We start from the raw sequence: 27428 nt of genomic DNA, 5'->3' as shown, positions 1-27428 counted from the left end.
CGTTATGATTCAACAATACTCAATTGAAACAACGAGAAATATTCTGGTAAGATAACCAGTTTCGAAAGCAGACCTGCAACAAATTATCGCTTCTAAAAATACTAAATTTAATAGTCTCGCTTTATGACTACCTAAACCGTAACACCTATTAAATTTAAGCGAAAGGTCATATATATTTAACAATCTGACATATATCTTTAGCATATGTATATACAATAATTAAACAGTTGATTTACCGTGTGATACCGAATTATGAGTTCAACGAAATGTCATAACATTATTCACATACTTGAATTCATTTCGGTTACTATATGGTGAAGTAAAACAGATTGTTAACTCCATAGATACTCGAAGAATTTGTTTGATAGAACCTGCTAAGAGAACTTATAGGAGAAAAAATAAGAGGTAGTTGTTTCACTATAAATAAAAACAAACTTTATTGTACTTCAGACATAGCAAAGAAAAATTTCAGATAAAGACAAGTAGAAAATAATTTTAATTAAGTGTACTTGAAAGTTGAAATGAAATAAAATTTACGGTATATATTTTGGCAAAGCGAATTTACAAAGTAAAACTTAAACACAAAACCAAGGAGATCTAGACAGAATATTTTCTCTAGGGCATGCTTGTCTCTATCACCTCTTGTGTAGTGTTCACTTTCCAAATATAGCTAACAAATTCGAACCTGTGACATTCATGACATAATATGATGTTTACTCAAGTTGGGTCGTCCCTCATTAAAGTTTGAATCAAATAACTGTTTGAATGTTTTCAAGAAGGGGTACCTAGTTTTCTCTGAGATTTTTATCGGTTGGATCTATGAATAAGCTTTTTTAATTTTTTGTTTGTTTGCAATTTCATATTATATAATCCCGGAATTATTCCAATTAATATTATATTATATATGTATTTATTGTATAGCTTTCTTCTTTGGCAGAATGGACTATTGCAGATAAATCACTATTACTAAGTCTCGTATGTTTATTGTGCTGCTTGGTCTATTTTCCTCCAATTCGTTGGGATTCTGTGAAAGGTACCTTTTTCTCCATTGAGCCTTCATGTAGTGTGTACTTACTATGTCCGTGTTGTGGCTCTGAATACTGTTCTCATTTCTGCTGTTTTCATATCCTTTGCACGTTTACAGAGAGACCTCTGCGGTTGTGTGACTGTACCTTTCTTCATGTTTAATATGATTGTGTGACTTAACTGTGTTCATGTTTAACATGGTTGTGAGTCTGTAACTGTCTTCATGTTTAATGTGGTTGTGTGACTGTAACTTTCTTCATGTTTAATATGGTTATGTAACTGTAACTGTATTCATGTTTAACATGGTTATATGACAGTAACTGTCTTCCTTTTTATTCTCGGTTTCTATCTTCTTTACCAAGTGTTCTATTGTTAATGACGGATGTTACAATGTTTGTTTCTGTAATAACGAAAAAGCTAAGATGACGGAAGAAAAACACTTCACTACAGAGTCAAAGTGGATAACAACACGAGACTTTCCCGGCCAACATATCCAGAAAGTAAAGTTAATTAAAAAAATACTCTTAATAAGTAGAATCGGATATAACTAGACTAGAGAGTTTTTGCATCATTGTATCTTACAGAGTTGGGTTGTTTTTGTATTTCACGTAAAGCTATCTGTGTACACAAGCAGTCATTAATTTATCAGTGAATGACTAGAAAAAAAGCAGCTCTTCATTGCCACTACCACCCACGAATAGTGAGATGGACCATCACGTTATAAAGCTATCACAGTTAAAAGGGTGAGCATGTTTGGTGGATTCGAACCCGCGATCCTCATATTGCGACATAAGCACCCTAACTACCAGCCCATGCTAACCTATAAAAACGAATAACTTGTGTACAAACGTAACATATTGATACTTGCTGCTACTGGTAAGTTAACAGAGAGTTATTATAAGAACTTTCTTGTAAAATAGTCGTAAAATAATTTTAACGTAGTGTGTAACGAAAATTTAATGGTAATGCATATCTCACGCAACTTTTAAGATTTCAGACGCATTAATGTAGAAAAAAGTGTTATGTGGTGTTTTTTGTTCTTCATTATGTAGTTTTCGATACAGAGTACGTACTGCTGTTTTGCTCGGTATAAGGGCTCAATACATACTGTTCTATAAATTATAAACAGAACTCTTAGATAACAAAGCTTTGATATTAGGTTCACGTCATAAGGTTTGATTATACTACTATGTCTCCTAGCGGCTCAACAATAATTATAACTTTAGAAGCCAGGTTTCGACCCCCGTGGTTGGCGGAGAACAGATATCTCATTGTGAAATTTTGTGCTTGATGACAAATAAATATATTATTGTTTTGTGTACACAAATTATCATCCTATTAGCCCTCTAGTGGCCCATAGGTATGTCTGCGGACTTACAAAGCTAAAACCTGAGTTTCGATACTTGTAGTTGACAGAGAACAAACTCCCTAGTGGGACAACCGCAACTCTAAAGATTTAGAACTGTACAATATGGTTTCGATACCTACAGTGAGAACAGAACAGATGGTGTAACATTGACTACTGTTTAGCGTTCAAAAACCGTCGTAATATCTGTTCTCACTGTTGCGGTATAAATAACCATCAGATTTTAAAAGTTATAAATTGTAAACGGAAGCCAACAGAGAGAAAATAATTTTTTTTTATCAGGTAACACATGTTAAAAGCCCGGCATGGCCAGGTGGTTAAGGCACTCGACTCGTAATCTGAGCGTTGCAGGTTTGAATCCCCGTCGCATCAAACATGTTCGCCCTTTCAGCTGTGGGACGTTATAATGTTACGATCAATCCCAGTATTCGTTGGTAAAAGAGTAGCCCAAGAGTTGGTGGTGGGTGGTGATGACTAGCTGCCTTCCCTCTAGTCTGATACTGCAAAATTAGGGAGGGCTAGCGCAGAGAACCCTCGTACAGCTTTGCGCGAAATTCAAAAAGAAACAAACAAACACATGTTAAGACTGACTGTGATGGACGATTAGTTTAAGAGGTCGGATGATATGATGTAAACAGACGTAAAACTGTAACACTCAGAGGAGTCTGAATATCGACTGTAGCTCCAAACAAATTATGGAGGTAACTAGAGCATATATTTTACGAAAATAGAAACGGTGGTGAAGACGACGCAGTAATTTTAATCAGTGTGCAGAGTAAGGGCAGTGCAATAGTTTTTATTGATTATCGATCATTTGCACTAAAATATTCATGCCATGATTTATCAAATTCGTTGTAACCTGATCCATCACAGCTTTAAGTTAAAACTCCAGAGGGATTGGTGTTGAAAATACAGGGATTTGATGTCACACCACCATAATTCTGCGGTGAAGATTATAAGCTATGAATAAAGATTTCATGAAGGAAAAAATTAATAACTTGGAGAAGAAGAGAGTTTGACAGTAATGTGTTGAGCTGTAGATTAGATTTATATACGTATAATGAAATACGTATAAAAATATACTGAAAACAAGGTAAAAAACTATGCATGCTAAGAGATTTCATTTTTTACATCAAAGGGACAATAAGCTGTCTACTGTTCCTAAACTAGGATGAGCCTACAACGACGAAACATCGACTGATTGATTGTTTGTTTGTTTTTGAATTTCGCACAAAGCTACTTGAGGGCTATCTGTGCTAGATATCGGCTAAAACTATAACATATATCTTTTTTATTTTTAGTGCCTTACAACTCACAATATTAACCTATAGTGATAAATGCACCTAATATCTTGTGCCTATGAATCATGTTTACTTTTAGCAGCATGTATGAGTTTGGTAAGTTACTAAAGTCTAAGTGTGTAGAAAATTGATATTCTTGGTTTGTTTTGAATTTCGCCCATCAAATTTAGCAGTACAAGACTAGAGGGAAGGCAGCTAGTCGTCACCACCCACCGCCAACTCTTGGGCTACTCTTTTACCAACGAATAATGGGATTGACCATCACATTATAACGCACCCACGGCTGAAAGGGCGAGCATGTTTGGCGCGATTGGGATGCGAACCCGCGACCCTCAGATTACGACTCGCACGTCTTAACACGCTTGGCCATGCCGGGCCTCGACTGATTGATATTTGTTGTTTTTTTTTTTTTTAATTTCGCACAAAGCTACTCGAGGGCTATCGGTGCTAGCCGTCCCTAATTTAGCATTGTAAGACTAGAGGGAAGGCAGCTAGTTATCACCACCCACCGCCAACTCTTGGGCTACTCTTTTTACCAACGAATAGTGGAATTGACCGTCACATAATAACGTCCCCACAGATAAAAGGACGCTGTTTGACGCGACGGGGAAGCGAACCCGCGACCCTCGGATTACGAGTCTCACGCCTTAACACGCTTGGCCATGCCGGGCCCCGAGTGATTGATATAAAATGTATTTATTATTTTTATTATTATTACTATTATTATTATTATCCTGAGAGTGAAGGTTGTTGTTTTTCAGGTTTTGTCACAGTAATGCAACGTTCTGAACAACAAATTATTTCACCAGTAATATTCCACAGATACGTTGAAATGAAATACGTTGTCATTACTAGTTTGTTAACCACTCATTTCGCATTCTGTGGGTCGTGAGTTTGAATCCGATCTTGGGTTTTACTGTTGTAAATTTACCGCTGTCACAATGGGGTGGGGGGACTTTTTAATAGGAGAATGGTTTTAAAAATAATATCAATAAAAACAAGTATGAAATATAAAGGACGTAGTCGAATATGCGATACCTAGAGATTAAATATTAAACAACGAAATGATCAGAAACTAACATTAAAATATCGAATAATCGGAAAGTGCGTTCGACACGAGCGTTGACAGTTTGAAGAAAAAGTCTATTAACACTCCTACGAAAAGTGGGGCCTAATAGGCCCCAGAGCAACTTGAAAGGTTATTAATATTAGGCTAATAATTTTGTATTTAAATTAAATTGCCATTTCATTTAATGAAATGAAATCAAATTAAATAGCAATTTCATTTAAATACAAAATTATTAGCCTAATATTAATAACCTTTTCAAGTTGCTCTGGGGCCTATTAGGGCCCACTTTTCGTAGGAGTGTTAAAAGCAAGAGCAACAGACGTTATAAGTGTATATATCGCTTATATTATTATATATATATATATATTGTTAAGATTCGAAGTTCGCAATGGAAGCTAATAAATGTTTTACGCAAGTAACTTAACACTTTCGTTAATTAATTTAACAAAACACGCTTTATATTTTTAAGAGGTTTTAATATTTCTCTATTCCAAAATATTTATATATATAAACTGTAAAGTGAAGTAGTTTCAACATATAGAAGTCTTAGAACCATAATATTTATAATCATGTGCCCAATATTTCACTAGCCCGAATTGTCCAGGTGGTTAGGGAGCTCGACTTGTAACCTTAAGGTTGCGGGTTCGAATTCCTGTCATATCAAACATTCTCGCCCATTTAACCGTGGGGTCATTATACTGTGACGCTCAATCTCACTTTTCGTTAGTAATAAGAGTAGCCTAAGAGTTGGCGGTGGGTGGTGATGAGTAGCTGCCTTCCCTCTAGTCTTATACTGTTAAATTAGGGACAGCTAGTGCAGATATCCCTCGAGTAGCTTCGCGCGAAATTCAAAACAAACAATACTTTATTTACTTTTTCTATTATTTTTATTTCAATTTAACGATAACTTATGAAGCAATGGTTAATATGAGGTAATATATTCAACAGTAAAGTTTTTGTTTAGTTAACTTTATTATAGAAGTCTGTTGTCATACGTATATAAGAATCTGGAATAAGAAGCAATAACAAATAGGCTTAGGTATAGTAAACCGTGCAAAGTACCTGACCACCGTCGTTAACCCTGAATACCGTGTTCAATTATAAATATTAGTAAATTATATAAAGATAAAATACTTAGATCACAATTGTATAACACAGGATCTAATTTTACAGGTTCGATGATAACATTTACGCAATATTGCGCATAATATACAGGGTACCTCCAAGCCCAATCACATGCAGTTACTTTTTGTTTATTTTTTTCTAGTACAGATTTACGGATATAGTAAGGCGACTCAAATACTAAAAATTAAAAATACAAAATAATATCTGAGTGCCAAATGACAATACGTTAGAAATATCCTTAACTTGTTTGTTTGTTGAGTTCTGTGTAAAGCTACTTGAGGGTTGTCTTCGCTGGTTCTAATCAATTTAGAACTGAGAAGCTGGAAAGAATGTGGCTAGTCTGTACCACTGAACTTAAACTCATTTACCAACGAAAAGTCGGATTGGCTATGACATTAAACTGCCCCCACGGCTAAGAGTATAAACATTCGGTGACGGGATTCAAATTTGTGAATCGCAGGTTGCGAGTCAAGTACCCTAACCATCAGACTTTTGAATTTGCATTGTGACCCATAGCTGTTTCAAGTTACATTTAAGGCTATTCTTGTTAACATTGCTCAAAAAATCGAACTTTGTGTCTTGATTAAGAATACCGTAAACGAAGTACTGAGAGACATGAATTAATTAGAACTTTCGGTAGCTACAAATTACAGTTAATTGAGTGTTGAGCATAATAATTAAGTTTACAATATATAATTAATTTCTAATTATCCCATGAAAGTTCGCCATGACTATGCATCCGTTAAAAATTTGCGTTCAGTATAAATGAACTTTTTGTTATATTGGATCGTTCCGTTAAATATAAAGCTTCCATACATTCTGTGGAATTTTTATCGGATAACACTTATCCAAAGCAACACTACGCATGGTTGGAACAATATCTGTAACTGTATACTGGACGAATATAAACATCTTGGTTATCGAACTACATTTTCCAACCATGAGGTTCTTTTATTAATTAGCCCGTTTGAAGCCGAAATGGCGAAATGTTGGAGTGTAAAGAGAGTTTTATTGTTCTGTATTTGTTGCAATGATGCAACTATCTCAACAATGAAGTTTTTAATTAGTCTTAAATAATATTTCCCAGATACTTTGAAATGTTTATGTCAAAATGTTTCATGACTGGTTTGCTAGGCATGGTTTGGCATGATGGTCGTCTGGCTCTGGCAATCTGTGGATTAAGAGTACGAATCTCTCGTCACCAAAATTGCTCACTCTTTAGTCTTGGTGGCGTTACAATATTATGGTCAATCCCATTTTTCGTTAGTACAAGATTAGGCCAGTATTTGGCTGGAGTATGAGCTTGTACATTGACTAATTGTCTATCTCCAGGCTATCGCTTCAAAATTTGGAATTGTTAGTACTGATAGCCCTCTAGTAGTAGCTTTTCACGAAATTCAACAAACAAATTAACTGATTTTGTGAAATAAAAACTACAACAATAGTTTTCAAAAGAGAGGTTAATCGTACGTAGATGAAACAGTTACTAAACCAAAAGTATATAAAATATTGGTTTCCTCAAATCTCAAAATCCATTTGGAAAGGAAAATCTATTGTTAGTTACTTATTTACTTCAAGAAAGAGTTGCTTGTTTTTTTGTACATAAGTCACTTTTATACATTATTTGAAAAAAAAAAGGAATCCAATTAACATATAAAGATAACTGTTTTGGTCATTTATCTTAAAATTATAAACTAAACTGTTGTCGTTTTACCATTTTAGATTAACTTCCCAAGCACTTTTTAAACTGAATGTTGGAGTTTTCTAATTTAATATTTGTGATTTGGTGTTTATTACATATAGAAATGAAGTACTGAAAAAAGCAGATTTTCCATTTTCAGATTCATCTGGAATAAAACTTCGAACACCCGTGAGCTTTGACGAATCCCAAGGTAAGGAACGCTCTTAATTTATTTCCTCAGCTTTGTCTTAAAGAGCGCAAAACAACAGTAAAAATATTTATCAAATCGGACAAAATGAAACAAAATAAAAGGTCCCATGGGACTCCTAGTAACTTTATGATTACGGACGAGTGTGAGAGAGAACAAACGTTATTTTTGGGAATAAGTAGATTAAAGTTTTCTCTGTGGTAATATAATTAAACTAAATACATTGTTATCAGATTAGACTGTGTTAATATTTTACACGAAAGAGCACTGAAGGCTGCCTGGAAGGGTTACTTTTTTTAACAACTCGTACAATTATACAGTAGTTGCTTGGCCGTCGATCAATTAGTAGACGTCACATAAAAGACGTTTCACATTACAGTTTGTACTCTGATGGCTTCAGTGAAACGTGCGTATGCCATGAATCACGAGAAAAGTATGCATTCTGTAAATTACAACACAACTTGACAAATGAACTTCAAAAGCAAGAAATAAAACATTTCTTATTCTTAATTTTGGTTTTAGTTACTCTTGAAACAGACCACTTTTGGGGAACCTGCGAGAGTATATCAAGTATTATATTTATGTTATCGTAAAGTGTATTAAACAAACGAACATTGTTAATTTATTAAAACATAACCAAAATTTAGAAAATAGTTCCAAACTTTTCATTGTCTTTGATTTGTTTGTTTATTTTGAATTTCGCGCAAAGCTATACCGGGGCTATCTGCGCTAGCCATCCCTAATTTAGCAGTGTAAGACTAGAGCAGTGGTTCTTAACCTGAGATAAATCAAACCCCATGGGTTCGGTGAATCAGTTTGAGGGGTTCGGCGGAGGTCAAAACACACACACTGTGTGTGTGTCCGTTCCGTTCACCCCACTCGTATGATTCGTGACGTCATGCTCCACTTGGCCATCATTGGCTGCGGCTGATCACGTCACATCACTTGGCCTTAATATCTGTGCTGCAGGGAACTTCGTGCGCTTAACAGTCGACTTGTGACTGTAGTAATCGTGCGTAATTTGTGATTTTTTTTCCTAATCTTTCAATTCCTTCATACTAACTATGTCGAGCAAAAACAGAAAGTGGTCCGACGAATACATACAATATGAATTCACGTGTATAACGGAACATGATGGTAGTCAACGTCCTCAATCCATAACTTGCAATGCCAAGTCGAGCAATTCTAGTCTAGCATCGGCAAAACTAAGAGATCACTCCCTAAAGCTGCATGGAGATGGGAAATACAAGAACACAACGCTTGCTGAATTCAAGGTAAAGAGAGCCAGGTTCGATGAAAAGGCTAGTTTGCCTGTTCTCGGCTTTGTTCCCATCGACAAACCGATCCTCACAGCATCGTACGAGGTTGCGTACTTGATCGCAAAGCAGGGCAAACCATACACCATTGGTGAAGCACTCGTAAAACCAGCTGCATTGAAGATGGCAAATATCATGCTGGGAGAAGCTGCTGAAAATAAGTTATTCCAAATTCCTCTTTCAAATGACACCATCAGCACCAGAATAGATGACATGAGCGATGACATCTTGGCTCAAGTAGTTGCAGATCTGATTTCAAGCCCAGCAGAATTCAGCCTTCAACTCGACGAGACCACCGACGTTTCCAATCCAAGCCAGCTTGTTGTATTCGTGCACTATGTGATGAACGACGAGATAAAATATTTTATTTTTATTTTGTAAACCTCTTACAACAACAACTAAGGCAGCCGACGTAAAGAAACTTGTGGATGACTTCTTCAGAGACAACGATCTTTCGTGGGATATGGTTTCGGCAGTTTGTTTGGACGGAGCTCCAGTCATGCTGGGATGAAACTCTGGTTTTGGTGCGCTGGTGAAAGTCGATGCACCACACATCATTGTAACACACTGTGTTTTGCACAGGCATGCGTTGGCAACAAGAACCTTGTAATTATTGGAATGAGTGAACTTTGTGCGAAATAGTGCCCTGAAGCACCGCATCTTCAAAGAGCTGTGTATTAAAATAGGCTCTGAATTCGAGGTACTTCTGTACCATTCTAACGTTTGTTGGTTATCCCGGAGAAAGGTGCTGAATCGTGTTTTTGCCATGCGTGTGGAATTAGCCCTGTTTTTGCGTGAGAATCAACATTGTCAGGCAGATTGCTTCGAAAAATCTGAGTTCATTCTCATTTTGGCGAACATTGCCGATATCTTCAATGCTCTCAATCAACGGATGCAGGGCGGTGGAGTCAACATTATTGAAGCGGAAGAAAACCTGAAGGCTTTTCAAAAAAAGCTACCGTTATGGAAACGACAAACAGAGAATGATAACTTTGCAAACTTTCTCCTGCTGGACGACTGTGTAAGTAAGATCGAAGATGTGTCTGAAATTGGAGACATTTCTGTACCCGGGGAACTGAAGCAAGCAATTGCCATACACTTAGATGAGCTCGCAAAGTCTCTCGACGGATACTTCCCCACCAGAGAGTCATATCCAGCATGGGTGAAACAACCGTTCACGTTTAGTGTTGCGACAGCAGATGTCAATGATGAATACCTCGAAGAAATCATTGAATTTCAGCAAAACCAGGTTTACCAGCAACTTTTGAGAACAACAACGCTCTCAACATTTTGGTGTCACCAAATCGTAGCGTACCCTCTCATTGCTAAGAAAGCCCTTGAGATACTCATACCACTTGTTACAGCGTATCTTTGCGAGCAATTCTTTTCGAGGATGGCAGACATAAAAACGAAGAAAAGGAACAATCTTTGTTGCGAAAATAATATGAGAGTGGCAATTGCCAAGGTGAACCCGCGCATTTCTGAACTTGTCTCTGAAATACAACAGCAAAAGTCACGTTGATTTGCAGTAAATATTCATTGGGTTATGTTTTTGTTTTTGTGTGAAATTCATATTTTGTTGGTTTTGTTCTTTGAACACAGTGATATTGTGTGCAACTGATGCACGGTTCATTTTGTGCACTAATAAAATATCTACTTATGTTTTGAATTTGAAAAAAATCATATTTTATTTTTCCAATTACGAAGGGTTCAGTGAATGCAAATACGAAACTTCCGGGGTTCAGTACCTCCAACAAGGTTAAGAACCATTGGATTAGAGAGAAGGTATCTAGTTATTACCACCCTCCTACAATTCTTGGGCTACTCTTTTACCTACGAATAGTGGGATTGACCGCACTTTATAATGCCTTTACGGCTGAAAGGGCGAGCATGTTTGATGTGACCAGAATTCGAGCCCGCGACCCTTTAACCACCTGTCCATGCTAGACCTTACTGCCTTTGGACTGGATAAAATATATTAGAACGTCTTTATATGCGTTTTACTCTTTTGTGGTTTGTAACTTACTCTAAGAAATTAATCCAACAAAGGGCATTTTCATTTTATTTTGAGGTATAACTGTAATGCGTGTGTGAAACCGTAATTTAAATTGTGTATAACTTTTTGATAGAAGTAATCTTAACTGTGCTATGGAAGAAAAAGATCTTGGTGTTGTGGTTTATCAGTCTCCAAAGCAGTGTTACTAATGGCAGAAGAAATAGAAATTAACATTATATCTACAGAAAGAGGTTATAATGTCATTGGTTAGACAGTATGATATCTGGAATGGAACGACTGTCCTACAGTAACAGGTCAAGATCTATGAAAATGTTTTTCTTGAACTAAAACGTAGTGAATGTTTAAGGGAATTGATTTTGCTCTTGCATCATCTTTTACTTCGTACTTATTGCTGAAAACGTAAGGACTAATGGATACAAGAATAAACTATGACAGTGTAGGAGTCATCATCATCTATAACGGTTTGGTTTTTCTAACAGGGTAGTTGGCCTTTAGGACAAGTTGCCTTGAGATATATGCGATGGATGTCGGTAATTTATGGGAGTTTAAGAAAAGCTCTCTTACTATTTCAATTATGAGGACTGACTTTGAGATTTTTAGAGTTAAATGTAACTTACTGTTCAGAACGGCTTAGAGGGACGAAAAGGTTCCTTGATGTCATGTTATGGTACGAAAACAAAATGCTACGGTAATTGGAATACTGCTAGCGGTGAAGATGTAAGTTTGAGCTAGTTGAAATACACCAAACTCAATTTAATGAATTTCATTAAAGTAATACGATGTTAGGAAAAGAAAAAAAAGAGCGAGAATCGTTTTGTGTGTAATTTGAAAATCCAATTTTTTTAACATTATTGTTTTAGGAAATGAATACGTGAATGGTGACTGAAAATTAAAAACGAATTGGTTTCTTGTAGTAATATGATGGTCCTTCTCGAATACGATTACACAAAATTAAATGTTGAGAACACAAATAGGTCATAGAGATTTAAAACATCCTTTGTGGCTCAGCGGCAGGACTGTGGACATACAATTATAGCAACTGGGTTTCAATACCAGCAGTGGGCAGAGCACAGATAGCCTATTTGTGTAGCTTTGTGCTTTACTACAAACTAATAGACTTGAGACACTTATTTAAATGTATCTATCAAGTCCTTATAAGTACCGAATATTTCTCTTGGACTTTAAGGCAGAGTGATCCAGACAAATATCGTAAATTAATTATGAACCAGTATTTTGTTTGCACAGATCAACTAATTAATCAAGAACCTCATAAAATCAACTTACTTTAACACTATTTAAGAAAGAGATTTGCCTGAGTTAAAATTTAATGTGTCTTTTAAACGAAACTATCACGTGCAATATTTTCTCGTATTTAAATTTTAAATTGCTCGATTAAAATAATCACAATAAGTTCCTATCGAGGGATCATTTAAATAAGAAATTTCCAATTATAAGGATTCAGTTGCGCGTGGATTAATTTCTGAATTTCTAAATATAAGTTATATTTAGACTTATTTAATGTGTAAGTATATACGACGGATCTATTTAAGTTCCATTGTCAATTGCAGACTATTAGGTTAGAGGTCCAGAAACATAGAAATTAGGTAATGGGTGTTATTAATGTATTTGTAAATCGTATGCAATATACATTCCAAAGTTTCACAGATTTGTTTCAGGACATATCACATCTCGTGGGAACTGTTCTTATTAGCTGAATTTATATCAGAGGATCCATTTATATACCAATTCAGGACATGGCGGTGGGTGGTGCTGACTAGCTACCTTCCCTCTTGTCTTACACTTCTAAATTAGGGATGGCTAGCGCAGACAGCATTGATGTATCTTTGCGCGAAGTTAAAAAAGAAACAAACAAACCGATTCAGATTCATACAAAATATTGATGTTACAAAGACTTAATTTTAAGTAAACGTTTATTATTCACCTAGTGTAGTAGCTTGCTTCGAGTTATATGTACTAGTTCTCTAAGACTGCAAGTATTTAGATAATTCGAAACAAATAAATACCAGTGCTTCAATAATTGAGTCTGTGATCTTTGTATAATAAGTTCAAACGTTAAGTTTTGTCAGTAACGAAAAACAAACATTGGCGAATAAGACATGCAAAAATAAACTCTTAGTAAATCATTTCTTGTCTTGGTTACTAATTACGTTGGCGAATTGTTATTCAAATAAATGTGAGGTTAATAAGGTAGTTTAGTGTGTTAGCCTCATGAGATTTTATTATCTGTCGAATTAAATAAAGTCAAGTCGCCAAGTATGTATAATTTAAAACTAAAAACAAACAAACAAACAAAAACAAAACCTATGGAGCTTTATCTTGAGATAAACCCACTAAAGGCAAAATTTATCGTTTTGAATTTATCTTTTATTTTTTCTTGTGTTTAACTTTAGAGGCACCATCTCATAGAAATAATTTTTTGTTTCAATCTTCTAAGGCAGCGAATAGGGAACTGAAGAAACAACAGTAGCGCCACCTCAATTAGGCAAATATTAGTAAATTTTGAGTGTGATATGTTTCATGAAATTAGAAATAAGTATCAGTTTATTCTCTTGTAATGTTAGTGTGGCCCGAAAACGTTTGAGTAATTCACTCGGAAGTTTTTTAATTTATAATAATTTAAAGTTTCGTACTAACAACTGGGACGTTGGTTCCTTCTGAGCTAAGTTATTGAATAAGCAAAAATTCGTTGTTAAATTAAAACAGAGTTATTTTGAAGTTAGAAGTAGTCATAACATTAATTAGAATGTAAGAAGTTGAATTCGCCTCGGGATTAAAAATTAGAAATAAATAAAGCTTCGCACAAGACTAAAAAAAACAATGGTACAAGTTTGAGGATTTCTTTTCAGAATCACCTAAACTGATCCAATACATTGTTTTTGTTTTTTGGAATTTCGCACAAAGCTACTCGAGGGCTATCTGTGCTAGCCGTCCCTAATTTAGCAGTGTAAGACTAGAGGGAAGGCAGCTAGTCATCACCACCCACCGCCAACTCTTAACTCTTAGGCTACTCTTTTACTCTCACCTATTTTAATAATGGGATTTACCGATACGTTACAATGCCTTTACGGTTGAAATGACAAGCGTGTGCGGTGACGGGACTCAAACTCTTGAGCCGTAAATTGCGAGTCCAGCGCCCTAGATCTCCAGCCCATTTCAAGTCTCGTAACGACTCCACCTTATAATTAGTTCGTTTCAGATTTTTCGCGTGTAACTATACAAATGGCTAGCTTCAAAATATTCCTAATTTTAAAGCGATATATTATAAAGAAGATAACTAGTCAACAGCACCCACTTGCTAACACTAGTCAGCAGCGCTCACCGTTAACAGTAGTCAACAGCGCTTACCGCTAACACCAGTCAACAGCAGCCGCCGCTAACATTAATCAATAGCGCTCACCGCTAACACCAGTCAACAATAGCCAGAGCTAACACTAGTTAACAGCACCTACTGCTAACACTAGTCAATAGCACTACTACTCGCACTAGTCAACAGCTCCCATCGCTAACTCTTGAATTATGTTTTTTGAGTGAATAATGGGGGGATGGTCGTAATTCTTTACAACATATCCATAGTCATATAGAGCAGAGCGAAGTTGTGTTGCAGTGGGACATGAGCCATTAATCCTTGGATTTACAGCCTGAATACGCCAATCACTAGGCCACGCCTAAACCTGTACACCTATAAATAACCATAATTTGTTTTATATATCAAGTCAGTTTTAGCTAATTCTCCCAAGAGGTAAACAACTGTGAAATTGGAATAACTTTTCCATGATCTGAAGAAGCAGAAAGAAGCTAGGAAGGAAACCAATTGAAATGGGTGCCATTATTTGATAAGATCCTTAAAATAGCCAAATGGTTAGGGCGTTTGACTCTCAATCTGAAGCTAAAAACAAACAAATCTTAAAAGAGAATTAAATTTATTTAAAGGCAGAAGATAGGGATAAAAAACAGCGTCACAGAGGGCTTGACTCTTAAACACGGTATCAACATTGAAGGCAGAAGATAGGGAAAAGAAACAGCATCACAGAGGGCTTGACTCTTAAACACGGTATCAACATTGAAAGTTATTTCTAAGAAAGATTTATTGAAGCATACTAAATACAAGAACTTTATATGTAATGTTGGGACAAATAGGACTTGTTATTTAATGCGGAGTATGCAACTTCTTTCAACATTTACATATGTAGTCAATGCCTCTAGCTTCGTAGTTCCTTATTACACTTATTACCAATCTGATTTTAATTTTGACTTCTGAATATATGAAAGACAGGCACAAATATATATCAGCTATAGCTATGTCTAATAGGATGTTTTGTAGGATATATTTGTGCATAGTATATTCTGTGTTGGTCGAAATATAAAAAGTTTCAGGCCCAAACCCATAACTTTGCGAAACATTTTGAAGTATGACCCCTGTAGAATTGCAAGAAAGACGTCAATTTCACATACGTCTGCTTCATAACTGCTTTCTAGTCGAAATATAAAAATAGCATAAAACCACTTCAATTTCACGATAATTTTACCTCTAGCTTGTGTTAAACTTGTGATGTCTGATTTATTCTCTTCAAGTATCAAGACGATCAGTCCAAAAATAAGAAGTGTGTAACAATTGTAATTATTGTAACAACTGTAATTATAGAAAATAACAATCAAAAATAACTCTTTTGTGTGTGGGACAAAATAATACACAAAATTACCTTTAAAGGCTGTATTGATATCTCAAATGATATATTTCACTGTTATTTGGCTGTTCTGACACATAATAAAGACAAAATGCATTTAACATGCTCTATACGTACTACGTCACATGCATGCCATAAATCAATGATGAAACTATAATGTTGAAACTATTTTTAAAGTTCTGATTTCCTGGGCATAAACAGGAAACCACACTTATGTTATTTTTGTAAAGGCTGGAACACGATTAATATTATTTGTTTGTTTTGAATTTCGCGCAAAGCTACACGAGGGCTACCTACGCTAGCCGTCCATAATTTAGCAGTGTAAAACTGGAGGGAATGCAGCTAGTCATCACCATCCACCGCCAACTCTTGAGCTACTCTTTTACCAACGAATAGTGGGATTGCCCGTCCCATTTTAACGCCCGCACGCCTGGAGAGATGAGCATGTTTGGTGTAACGGGGATTCGAACCCGCAACACTCAGATAGTAATTATATAAATATCTTCTTACTAAAAAGTTTCTAAAGCAGTGTTCTAAAGGTAACTTTGTGGCAAAACGAGAGCACACTTTAGGCGTTGGAGTTAAGTAGAACACTGTATAATGGGGTTTTTGTATTGTGACTACGACAGGTTTGTAGTCTTATAAGGCTTCAAACGTACTGCTGAGACACATTATACAAGATGAGTTTTATTTCCAAAATATTCTTTAGCGTTAATGAATTTTTAACCCCCTTTCTTTTAAGCAAGCAGCGTTAATCAGAGAATAAAGGTTTGAAACACTTTCTTTGGAAGAAACACTAAATAATTCTTTATCATTTCACGACAGGTAAAAAGTTGTTCGCTTACTGGTGTATTGAAATTATTCACAACATTTAAAGTCACTGACGAACAATACGACATCGGAAAGACACCTAGTAAATAGTTTACCTGTATCACAACAATTTAAAGCCACCAACCAACAATACGATATTAGAGACACAGTAACTAATTTACTTGTATCACAACAATTTAAAGCTACCAACCAACTGTTCGACATGAGAGAGACCTAGATAATGGTTTACTAGTGTCACAACATTTTTAAAGTCACCAACCAACAATACGACATTAGACAGGCACTTAATAAATAATTTTCTTCTATCACAACAATTTAAAGTCACCAACCAACAACACATTAGTATTGTTAGTAAATGATGGTTACTCGCTCCTCCGTTGTCTCCTAATACAGACACTTCTGTTTCTATTGTCTTTTTTGATAGGAACTACGCTAATTTGAGCAAAGCTGACTTAAACTGATAAAAAAAGGAAAGAAAAGGCTATAAGACGGAGAACAAATGTAAACGGGTTAAGAACGAACAACGTTAACACGATTATTATGATGTTTCTTTACATTATCATCTTATGTGTTAAAAGAGAAGAAGATGGAATACCAAAGACAAGTTTGATGAATAAGTATTGCATTCCTAACGAGCTTGAAGTTGAGACATCACGGTATCTTTTGGGACGAAAGAAATGTCCCACTTATAAATTACTTCGTTTTTTGTTGGTGACTTCGTATATGGCTAAAAGTCCAAGTTTTCGAAGAATACTAGTAATCTATTATTTGAAATATATATGCAAAAACGGCTCGTGTGGGTTGAGAAAATATCTTACGTAGAAGAGCGAACAACGTTTCGACTTTCTTCGGTCATCGTCAGGTTCACAAAGAAAGAGAGAGGTGACTGACCGGAAGCTGACCACATGTTTGGAAGGGGTTGTGTAACTGAGTGTCGGAATGTAGAGGGCGGTGTTAGATGTTTGAATCAACCCAAACGAGCCGTTTTTGCATATATATTTCTCTACAAGTGGGTTTTCTCGACATCACCAATCTATTATTTGGTATTATTGCAGTAACTAGAGACGAAAAATGTGAAATGTAACACGTTAATGTAAAGTGCCGTTTGAAATTGTTGTAAACAGTATAAATCACACACCCTGCTGGCCTGATGACGTCACTTCAGCAATACCCAACCTAAGTAACGGCGAAGTTTTAAAACACTAGGCCTAAACTGAATTGGTATGTCACGGCGTTTAACAATGTTCCAATTTGACCACCTGACAATTATAGTTACCTTGAGAAGAATGACAGATACGGTGTCAGACACACGCTCATTAAATTACAGATTCATATCTGTATAAAATAAAAGTAAAATATTTTGTTCGTGATAAACTCGAACTTCTTGTTTCGTTTATTTATCAGTTGAGTTTGTGTGGACTTTTATTTTATTTCTTCGTTAAACAATATACTATACTAACGTTTTGAAAACGTTTCAATGAAATTACTCTAACGTAATTCTAAATGGAGTAATGTGTCATTTAGCTGTTTTTATAAACATCAATAATGTTTTTCTTTGTCGTATCTAAGCACAAAGCTTCGCAAAGGACTATATATTATGTGTCCACCTAATGTGTTGATACCCAGTTTCTAGCGTTACACTCCAAATCAAGTCACGTGCAAACAATGAATATGTCTCGCATTCATGGTTTAATCCTTGATCGCAATAAATGCAAATTAAGTCAGTAAATTATAAAATCAGATAAATCTGTTCGTTTGTGTCTTTCGCAGTTGTTATACTATTAGGTATATTCAAGCAAGTAGGCTTCAAACACTTCATTATTAAAAACGGGTTTGTATTTCAAGCAATATTTTCTTGTACTAAAACAATCTGCTTCAACTTGAAACAGTTCGGCATAGCAAGGTGGTTAAGGCGCTGGACTCATAATCTGAGGGTAGCTGGTTCGAATCCCTGTAACACCAAACATACTCACCATTTCAGCTGTCAGGACGTTATAATGTGACGGTCAGTTCCACTCTTCATTGGTAAACAAGCAGCTCAAGAGTTGGCGGTGGATAGTGATGACTAGCTACCTTTCCTCTAGTCTTACGCTGCTAAATTAGGGACGGCTAGCGCAGATAGCCCTCGTGTAGCTTTGCGCAGAATTCAAACCAATAAACTGGAAACATAGAATTGAGTTAATAAATCAAACAGAATGTCGATCATAGAACTTCTGATACATTAAGAACATACATATTTTTACAACAAATAATACATAATAAATGTACACGCCATCTCATTATCTCTCAAAATACGTTATTAAGTACTTATGACTTAAAAACGTACGCTTAACAATGGCATTTGATGGTTTTGTATAAAATTACCGTTTTATCGCATTATGAAGTACTCGTGACTTAAAAACGTACGCTGAACAATGACATTTAATGGTTTTGTATAAAATTACCGTTTTGTCACATTATGAAGTACTTGTGACTTATTAACATGTACTGAAGAATAACGTTTGGTAGTTTTGTATAAACTTACTGTTTTCCTCAAGATTATGAAGTACTTGAGACTTAACCTACACAAAATAATGGCGCTGTGTAGTTTTTATAGAAACATTAATTTTAACTGCAAATGGACTAACTAATTAAAACTAGTTTTGAAAATATAGGATGCTAATTTTAGAAGATTGTACGGAAAGTTGTTTTATTTATAACGGATATTTATCAGATTGTTAAAACAAACGTGTTTACATATTAAAATATTTTAACCATAAAATAAGAGGCCCTGTTTAGTGAAAGCCAAAAATCAAAACTGTCTAAATTCTAAAATTACCAACAGATTTTACACTTTTATTAATTTATCTTTAACTTTCGCTGGTTAAGCAATAGCATTGTAGCCTTAAATTTAGTTTCGCACAGCGATTCGTTTTAAATAGGCTTAGTAATTTCCGTGAATAAGGGCTGGATTTTGTCTCCAAAGCGTGGACTCTTTTCATTCCTCTTCACCAATGTTTTAGAACATGTAGCGGATTTAATACATTACTCTGAGATCCTAGTAGTGTTACTCATCAATTCTGATTTAAGGTGACGACCTGACATGCAAGCAGTCGGTTGGGATGTTATGGGAAGTCTGTAACATCTGGTACGTAACGTGGTAAGAAGTGTTTGCACTTTGTTGTTTTCGTAAATTCGATCTCGAAGAAAAATTATTTTATCGTAAATGTTATCTTCGAACATCAGCAATGTTTAGTTTTTCTTCATAACACAATTACCTAATGACTAGATATTAAAAAAAACAAAACAACCACTTTGTCATTGGTTACAGATTTTAAAAAAACTTGGATTGAAACCAATGATGGTTTCTCGTTAGAGGATTATGCGTCGTACTAAAATTAGCGAAAGCTTTAGTAACTGTTTCAGCTTGTACATGATAGCAAATTTTTGTTAGAAACAAACAGTAATCAATAATATTTGACTCGACTGTTTGCAAGAGATTAAGTAAAATAAGATTTTATTGTGTTTTTTAACAATCTACTCACAGCTGGTACGAGTTGTTAAACTTTTATTAAAGTAGAGAACAAATGTTTCGACCTTCTTTGGTCATCTTCAGGCTAACAAAAAATATAGTAAAAATAATTGTATTAATAACATTGTTGCATCATTTATATGACGGCGAAATTACAACTTATAACAATGAAGACATTTTAATCGTAACAAGTTAAATTCGAAAATATTAATTATTTTAATTAAATTTTTATTTCAAATTAAATTAAACTGGTTTATTGGTTTTGATGTTGGTTAGTTTTCCTTCCTATTTTGTTTCAGCTTCTTAATATACAAAGTATCGAGCTTTCTCAAGGCAGTGCATTCTTTATATCATGAACAATAAGTTTGTGGAGTAGAAAGGAATGAATTAATCGAAATGAAATGAAGTGAAAAGTTGGTCTTGTTTTTACATTGTGCTACTGTATTGGTTTTAATGTGTTATGAATCACACTTGAGTTAACGAAACGGAAAACAATATTGCAACTAGCTTTTTCATCTACAGCCTGTTTCGAGGGTTGACGTCATAATTTATTGCTAATCTCATAAACCAATAAAAACTGAAACTGGTTTATACGAAAGAGTGAGAAGGAACGCATATCAGCCTAAAATACATTGATATTTAATAGAATCATGAGAGTTGCTACGTGGCTGGCGTGTAGGACTTTAGATCATAAGGTTCAGCGTACGAGTTGCCATAAATGTCCTAGATGTGGAGGCGATATAATTTTATAATTGTTTCAGTTAGTTCTTCTATTCGATTAATAGGCGGCAGGTGCTAGTGATCACCAGCTCCAAGCTAGTGAAGGTTATATCTGAACTTAGGGGCCTCTAATCTGGCCGCTTAGCTTAAGAGTCACATAAAATTTCATTCACGTTTCAAAATGTCACCAGTAATCTTAAACAGGAATAAATAAGTAGAAAAATGCGAAGGTTTAAAATAAAGAGATTCGACTTTAAAGAGAAATCGCATTTAAATCTTTGGTGGTTATTTATTTACTTAGTGACTTTCGAACAAACGTTTTTTCTCAAATTAGAAACAAGCCTATCTGTTAATTTTAACTACGGGAGCGTTTTAAAAGAAAACAATAGACATACAGGATGTAACACGAGATAGAACTTCGATAATTAACAATTTTGTAGAAACAATATAGTAATTATCAACATTATTGCACACGATACAACATCTTGAACTTCAACGACAGTTGTGTGTGTATATATGATGCAACGCAATCAACAACAGATGCGTGAATATACACGATACAGCGTCTTGTTAAAGAAGTTATCACTTTTTTAAATAACTGTAATATTTATCTCTGGAAAAAATCCACTGTTTGTTTAATTAAGTACTCCTAAGTAACTTTATCTATAATCTTATGTGAAGTCTATAAACCTTTAAATGTTATTGAATTCTTTTTATATTTGAAAAACTAATAAATGTGAACAGGTGTCATAAAACATGCATTAAATCAATGCAATGAACCAACAAATAAACAAATGACATTATCTTTCAGGTTAGTGATGAATTAGATCTTTGGTAAAAGATCAGGCCAAATGTTGGTGGTGAGTGGTGATGACTAGCTGCCTTCCTTCTGGTCTTTCACTGCTAAATTAGGAATGGCTAGCCTTCGCGTAACTTTGTGCGAATTTCAAAATAAACCACAAAGTTATTTAAATGTAATTTACTGAGCGACGTGTATAGTTCATTAAGTATTAACTACCTTATAAAGTTAACTGTGCAGTGATCGTCTAGTAGCACATTTAAGATTAATATGCCACAGTAAGACCAGCGTGTGTGTGACTGTTCAAAAATACTTCACAAAAAATCTCGTCCTTGTTGTTTAGGGTATATTGGTGGATGTTATCAGTGTCTCTTGGATATGACTTGTAGAAAATACAGATGTTGATATTTTAAAACAACGAGGAGATCTTATGTATGTACAAAAAAGTTCATTATTTAACTGATGTTTCTTGACGGGATCAACTGAAAAAATTGTTGTGGTTGGTATTCAAAGTGGCTTTTTGTACAAAGAAATAATTAATTAGAAAATATTGAAAGTGAATTTTAGCATTATATAATAATTGAAAAATACAAAATGTGGCCTTTGGAACATTACTATTACTAATACTTTTAAGTGTTTTGTATAACAATGTGGCTATTGGTAGGAGCTTTAGAACACTGATGTCACTAAAAGTGTTTAAGACTCCTGTATAACAATGTGAGTACTGGTAGGGCCTTTAGAACATTGCTGTCACTAATATTGTTTAAATGTCCTGTATAACAGTATGGATACAGGTAAGGCCATTAGAACAATGCTATCACTAACATTGTTTAAGTGTTTTGTATAACAATGGGGGTACTGGTAGGGCCTTTAGAACATTGCAATCATTAATATTGTATAAGTGTTTTGTATAACAATGTGGGTACTGGAAGGACCTTTTAACACGTTATCACTAATATTGTTTAAGTATCCTGTATAACAGTGCAAGTATTGGTAAACATATTTTGGTTATTGGGAAGTCTGGGATAACCACTTTAGATCAGTGAACTGGTTACAGAAATCTTTCGAACCAATACAGTGTTTAGTCTTAATTTGAAATATCGGCAAATGGTTCTCCAGTTAATAAAAAATGTATTTATTTCAGTATAAATGTTGTGCATACAACTTACACATAGATGTGAAACTCTAGAAGTAATTGATGATATAATATAAAGGTCCTTTAGTAATATTATGTTTCTTTGCTACGCATTTATTATCACAAGTTTTCAAATGCTCAAGCTGTTCACAGGTATCTTCTTGCAATAAAGGATATTTTTAGATGTTTAAAGTGAAATCGAATTATACCATAAACAGATCTAACGAATAGCAATGCACGGTGCAAGTCTTTTATTACAGATATTGTATAACGAAATTAAACTACTACACGAAAAACAACTATAAAGAAATAGATTTTATAATATAAACAAATTATTCTCTGTTGGTTCTAATATCTAAAAATATGGATTTGATCTATGTGGCTTACTTTCCACTCTCTCATCTCGTTTTTAATTTAGAAGTTGAAAACTTTGAAGAAACACTTTTGTCAGAGCTAGGTTTAGTACATAGATACCTATAACAGTAGATTGAAAAAAATATATTTGTTGATGGAAATGATATAAGAAATAAAAAAGGACGTCGTTGTCAAGTGTACACAACACAAAGTCATAATCAGTGACCCCAAGTTTATTTGTTGTTGTTTTTTTTTAAATCAAAGAATTGTTCAGTTTTTTATGCAGTGAATGTCCTCGTGGTTTGATGGAACAGTTAGTTGTAAATACGCGCAAACGATGGAAGAATGAATCTTAAGAAAACCAAATGACTGGACGAACATTGAAAATGTTTAGGTTTTCAGTACACGTTATCTATTTGACTGTTTTCCGTTTAGACAGTTTTCTGTAGATTGATGCACTGAACAAGTTATGAATACAAAGTAAGGAAGACGTTCACTATATTCGATTTTTACAATAACCACGCTTGATTTTAAAAGAATGATTTTTCACTCGTTCCAGAAGTTCACTTGTTTTCGATTTGATAATGTATTTTCAAATCAATCGCGATGAAGAAGGTCCAGCAGGTGATTTCATAGGTTTATGGATTTTACAATATCTGTCCACTATTTTTTGGTAATACTTTTGTACATCACGTTCAACGAAAACCCTTTTTTTGTATTTGTTTTGAAATAGGAAAATGTTATTATCCTAATAGAGAATCTTCATATACAGGCTTGTCTAACCCTAGTTGCCTTAGGACTTTCTATATTGACTGTGAATGTTTCTATCTTTTCGCTGATTGTTTAAATAAGGGAAAGTAAGATTTTCTGAGAAAATCATTACATACTTTTTTTGTTTTTTTAATTTTCTTGGTAAACATTGGTAAAGCCTTTTTTTCATTATCCTTTGAGTACAAATACGTTATTTCTTTTCAATTTTTCGTGGAGTCGAACAAAATCTATAATTAAACATATAATCTAGGTATATATATATATATATATCATACGAGAAAAGAATATCAAATCTTGATGTGTGGGCATTTTTTTTTTCGTACTAGATGTTGTCGAATGTTTCACTGCAATAAGATTACACCAAAACACTTGAACGTTTTTTTTCTATCTAAAAATAATAGTAATATATACAAAACTTGATACTGGAAGCGTACAAAGTAAGATTTTAGAACTCTGAATATAGTACAAACAAATATAGTGAATCAAACCCAATTTTTGTGTTAAATGTTTTATTAGTCTATAATTGCTTTCATTGAAATTTAGTCCTAATTCCGTGAGAGATACTGAAGTGTTAAAAACTTTGTTACTACAAATATAGCTTAGTTGTAGCAGACAAGGTTACTGGAGCATACATCCAGGGTTATACTGCTGCTTAAATTTTTTACTTATATATTTTATATGTTATTGTTTGTTTTTTGAAATTCGCGCAAAGTTATACGAGGGCTATCTGAACTAGCCGTCCTTAATTTAGCAGTGTAAGACTAGAGATAAGGCAGCTAGTCATCACCACCCACCGCCAACTCTTGGGTTACTCTTTTACCAACGAATTGTGGGATTGAGAGTCACATTATAACTATCCCAAGGCTGAAAGGGCGAGTATGTTAGGTGTGACGGGGATCCGAACCCGCGACCCTTAGATTTTGAGTAGAGTGCCTTAACCACCTGGCTATGCTGAGGCCGATATGCTTTAAGTGCTATTTCAACGCATCGCTAGGGATAAAATAATTAATAGTGCTCCCCAGCTGGACATTTTCTAAACTCTACAATAACATGTGCATCTCAACGTTGAAAGGTAAATGCAGATGATATATGTGTAGGAGACTGTCGTGTGTGAGTGGCTTCCTCTAATTTAGTAGAAAATTGCTTGTTGTACATTTGTTATGTGTGTATTAACATTCGGCATTATAAAACAGAGGGAAGTGAGTAGTAGCTGACAAAATAAGTTAAATGTAGTGAAGTTAAAATGACTTTGAATAATCACCACGTTACTATAGTTCATGATACTCTCAGTCATACTCTCTCTGTCACCCGCCCAACTTGACAATAGCCTTGAAGTTTCCATTCTAAGAAAGCTCCTTATTAGAGCTGTCACATTCAAAGCATACTACTTTTCTCCGCGTACATTCTAGTGTACAAGTACAACGGTTTCCTAACATCTTTTTAATCGAGTCGAGCGACCAAAAACCCATATTTGCTGCTCCTATCGATTTTAACGGCATATCTTCAATATCATGAAGGCCTGATTCATTCTTTGGTTGCTTTAGGTATGCGTTGGTTAAACGGACACGTCACGGAAGGGTCTTGATTCGCTTTTCTAGATTGAGATTCTTCTTGATAATGTTGTACATTGTTGCTTGTGGTACGCGGATGGCTTTACCATTGACCCATGACAGTAGATTCTAACCTGTTACAAATGCTGGGCCTTGTTTACCATTTCTGGGATACGAATTGTTGCAGAACCTTTTCTGAACAGTCCTGGTGTCCTATGTTGATCCATATTCCTTTGTTTTCCAATGTCATTAGGTATACGAGAGATCCTGTTTTTTATCGAAATTCTAAACCCATAATATGGACACATCCTTAGTTTAATCACAGTTTCATATCACTTATACTAAAGACATCAGCAGTTTCTCTCTATCAACACGATCAGATCTTAATTGAACTTTCAGAAATCAAGTGAGCTTTAAAAAACGTGAAGTTAAAAGATAAAAGTGATAACGTTAAAAACCAGCCTTCGATACCCGTAGTGGGCACAGCACAGATAGTTGTGCATCGTCACTGAATAGCTTTAACTTAACAAGATTATATCTATAAAGACAGAATCCATTACTTTATCATTACGAAACAGCTTCAACTAATTTGAGATACTTTTACTGATAGCCGATGATTAATTTTCATTCTGATATATAATCTGCATTATGTACAGAAATATATATATCATAATTGTCCATCCGATCTATTTTGATTATATCAAACAACTCTGACCCGGGATGGCCAGGTGTTTAGGGCGGTCGACTCGTATTCTGAAAGTCGCAGGTTCGAATCCACATCATACCAAACATATTTGTCCTTTCAGCTGTGGGGACGTTATAGTGTGAGGTCAATCCAACTATTCGTTTGTAAAAGAGTAGTCCAAGAGTTGGTGGCAGGTAATGATGACTAGGTGCCTTCCCTCTAGTCTTACACTGCAAAATTAGGGACGGTTAGCGCAAATATCCTTCAAGTAGCTTTGCACGAAATTCAAACACAAAACAAAGAAAGAAACAACTCTCATAAATATCTAATATGAAAATAGTTACTTCGTAGTTGCTTAACTACCACGGAAATCTACTATTTTTATCCCAAAATGATACAATTCAATGTATGAAGGTTTGGTTTAAGACACGTTTCTCTGTACTCTTTCCACTTAAACAATGAAAGTTTGTATTTATTTTTCCCGTCTAATATTTTCTCTCTCTGGGAAGGAGTCTTATAATTTATTTATAATACTTTCTTCATGTTTATATTTTAGACTTTGTATATACATTCTCCAATGAGTTCAGTACCGTTAGGTACATTTTTAATGTATATTATGTATATTATTCTGTATATATATTCGTTGATTTACATTTTTACTCATCATATTCTTCAATAAACCTCTACAACGTTTCATTTGTGTTCATTCCTCGTCTTCCACATCTATTAACTTCCTTCCACTTTTCTTTCTTAGTCAAACCATTCATGTTCTATCCTTCCCACTATTATATTTCTCAAATATTCACATTCATACACATTCCACTGTCTCTCCCTTTTTTGCGCCTTTTTTACCACCCGCTAGGTCAACGGTAAGTTTACGACCTTCCAACACTGACATGTGGAGAGGATCATGCACAAATAGCCCATTGTGTAGCCTCACTTTACGAAAAGAAATAAAGAAATAGCTTCTAATTTTGTGATGCTCTTAAATCTTCTTATACCGAATTATTATTTGAGCATGTGAATCTGATCGATAATTTATCATGTGTTTTTAACGTTGTTTTAATACCCACAGTTTCCCTGTTTTTGTCTTTTATGATAAGTAAGTTATTTTACTGCACTCCATTTCTCGTGGACATTTTGTCCAATTTTTGTTCTCGTCATTCCTACAATACTTTTCTGTATAACTGTCATATATATTTCCTCTTTACTCAATCTTATTATTTCTCTACTTCAAACACTTTCCAATACTTTAAA

At 34.7% G+C, this 27428-nt stretch overlaps 1 protein-coding gene across 1 annotated transcript in view; it reads left to right on the top strand.

The window, feature by feature from the left end:
• LOC143227382 (cell adhesion molecule 1-like) overlaps window positions 1–27428 on the top strand; it is a 105207-nt gene that overhangs the window by 40701 nt on the left and 37078 nt on the right. The window contains exon 2 of the mRNA XM_076458835.1: window positions 7729–7779. Within this exon, the coding sequence (XP_076314950.1) occupies window positions 7729–7779 (51 nt within the window). The remainder of the gene's footprint in view (window positions 1–7728; window positions 7780–27428) is intronic.

This window comes from Tachypleus tridentatus, chromosome 9 (assembly GCF_004210375.1).
Source record: "Tachypleus tridentatus isolate NWPU-2018 chromosome 9, ASM421037v1, whole genome shotgun sequence".
NCBI lineage: Eukaryota > Metazoa > Arthropoda > Merostomata > Xiphosura > Limulidae > Tachypleus > Tachypleus tridentatus.
The sequence above is the reverse complement of the archived record's forward strand: the minus strand, read 5'-3'. Positions and strand labels throughout refer to the sequence as shown.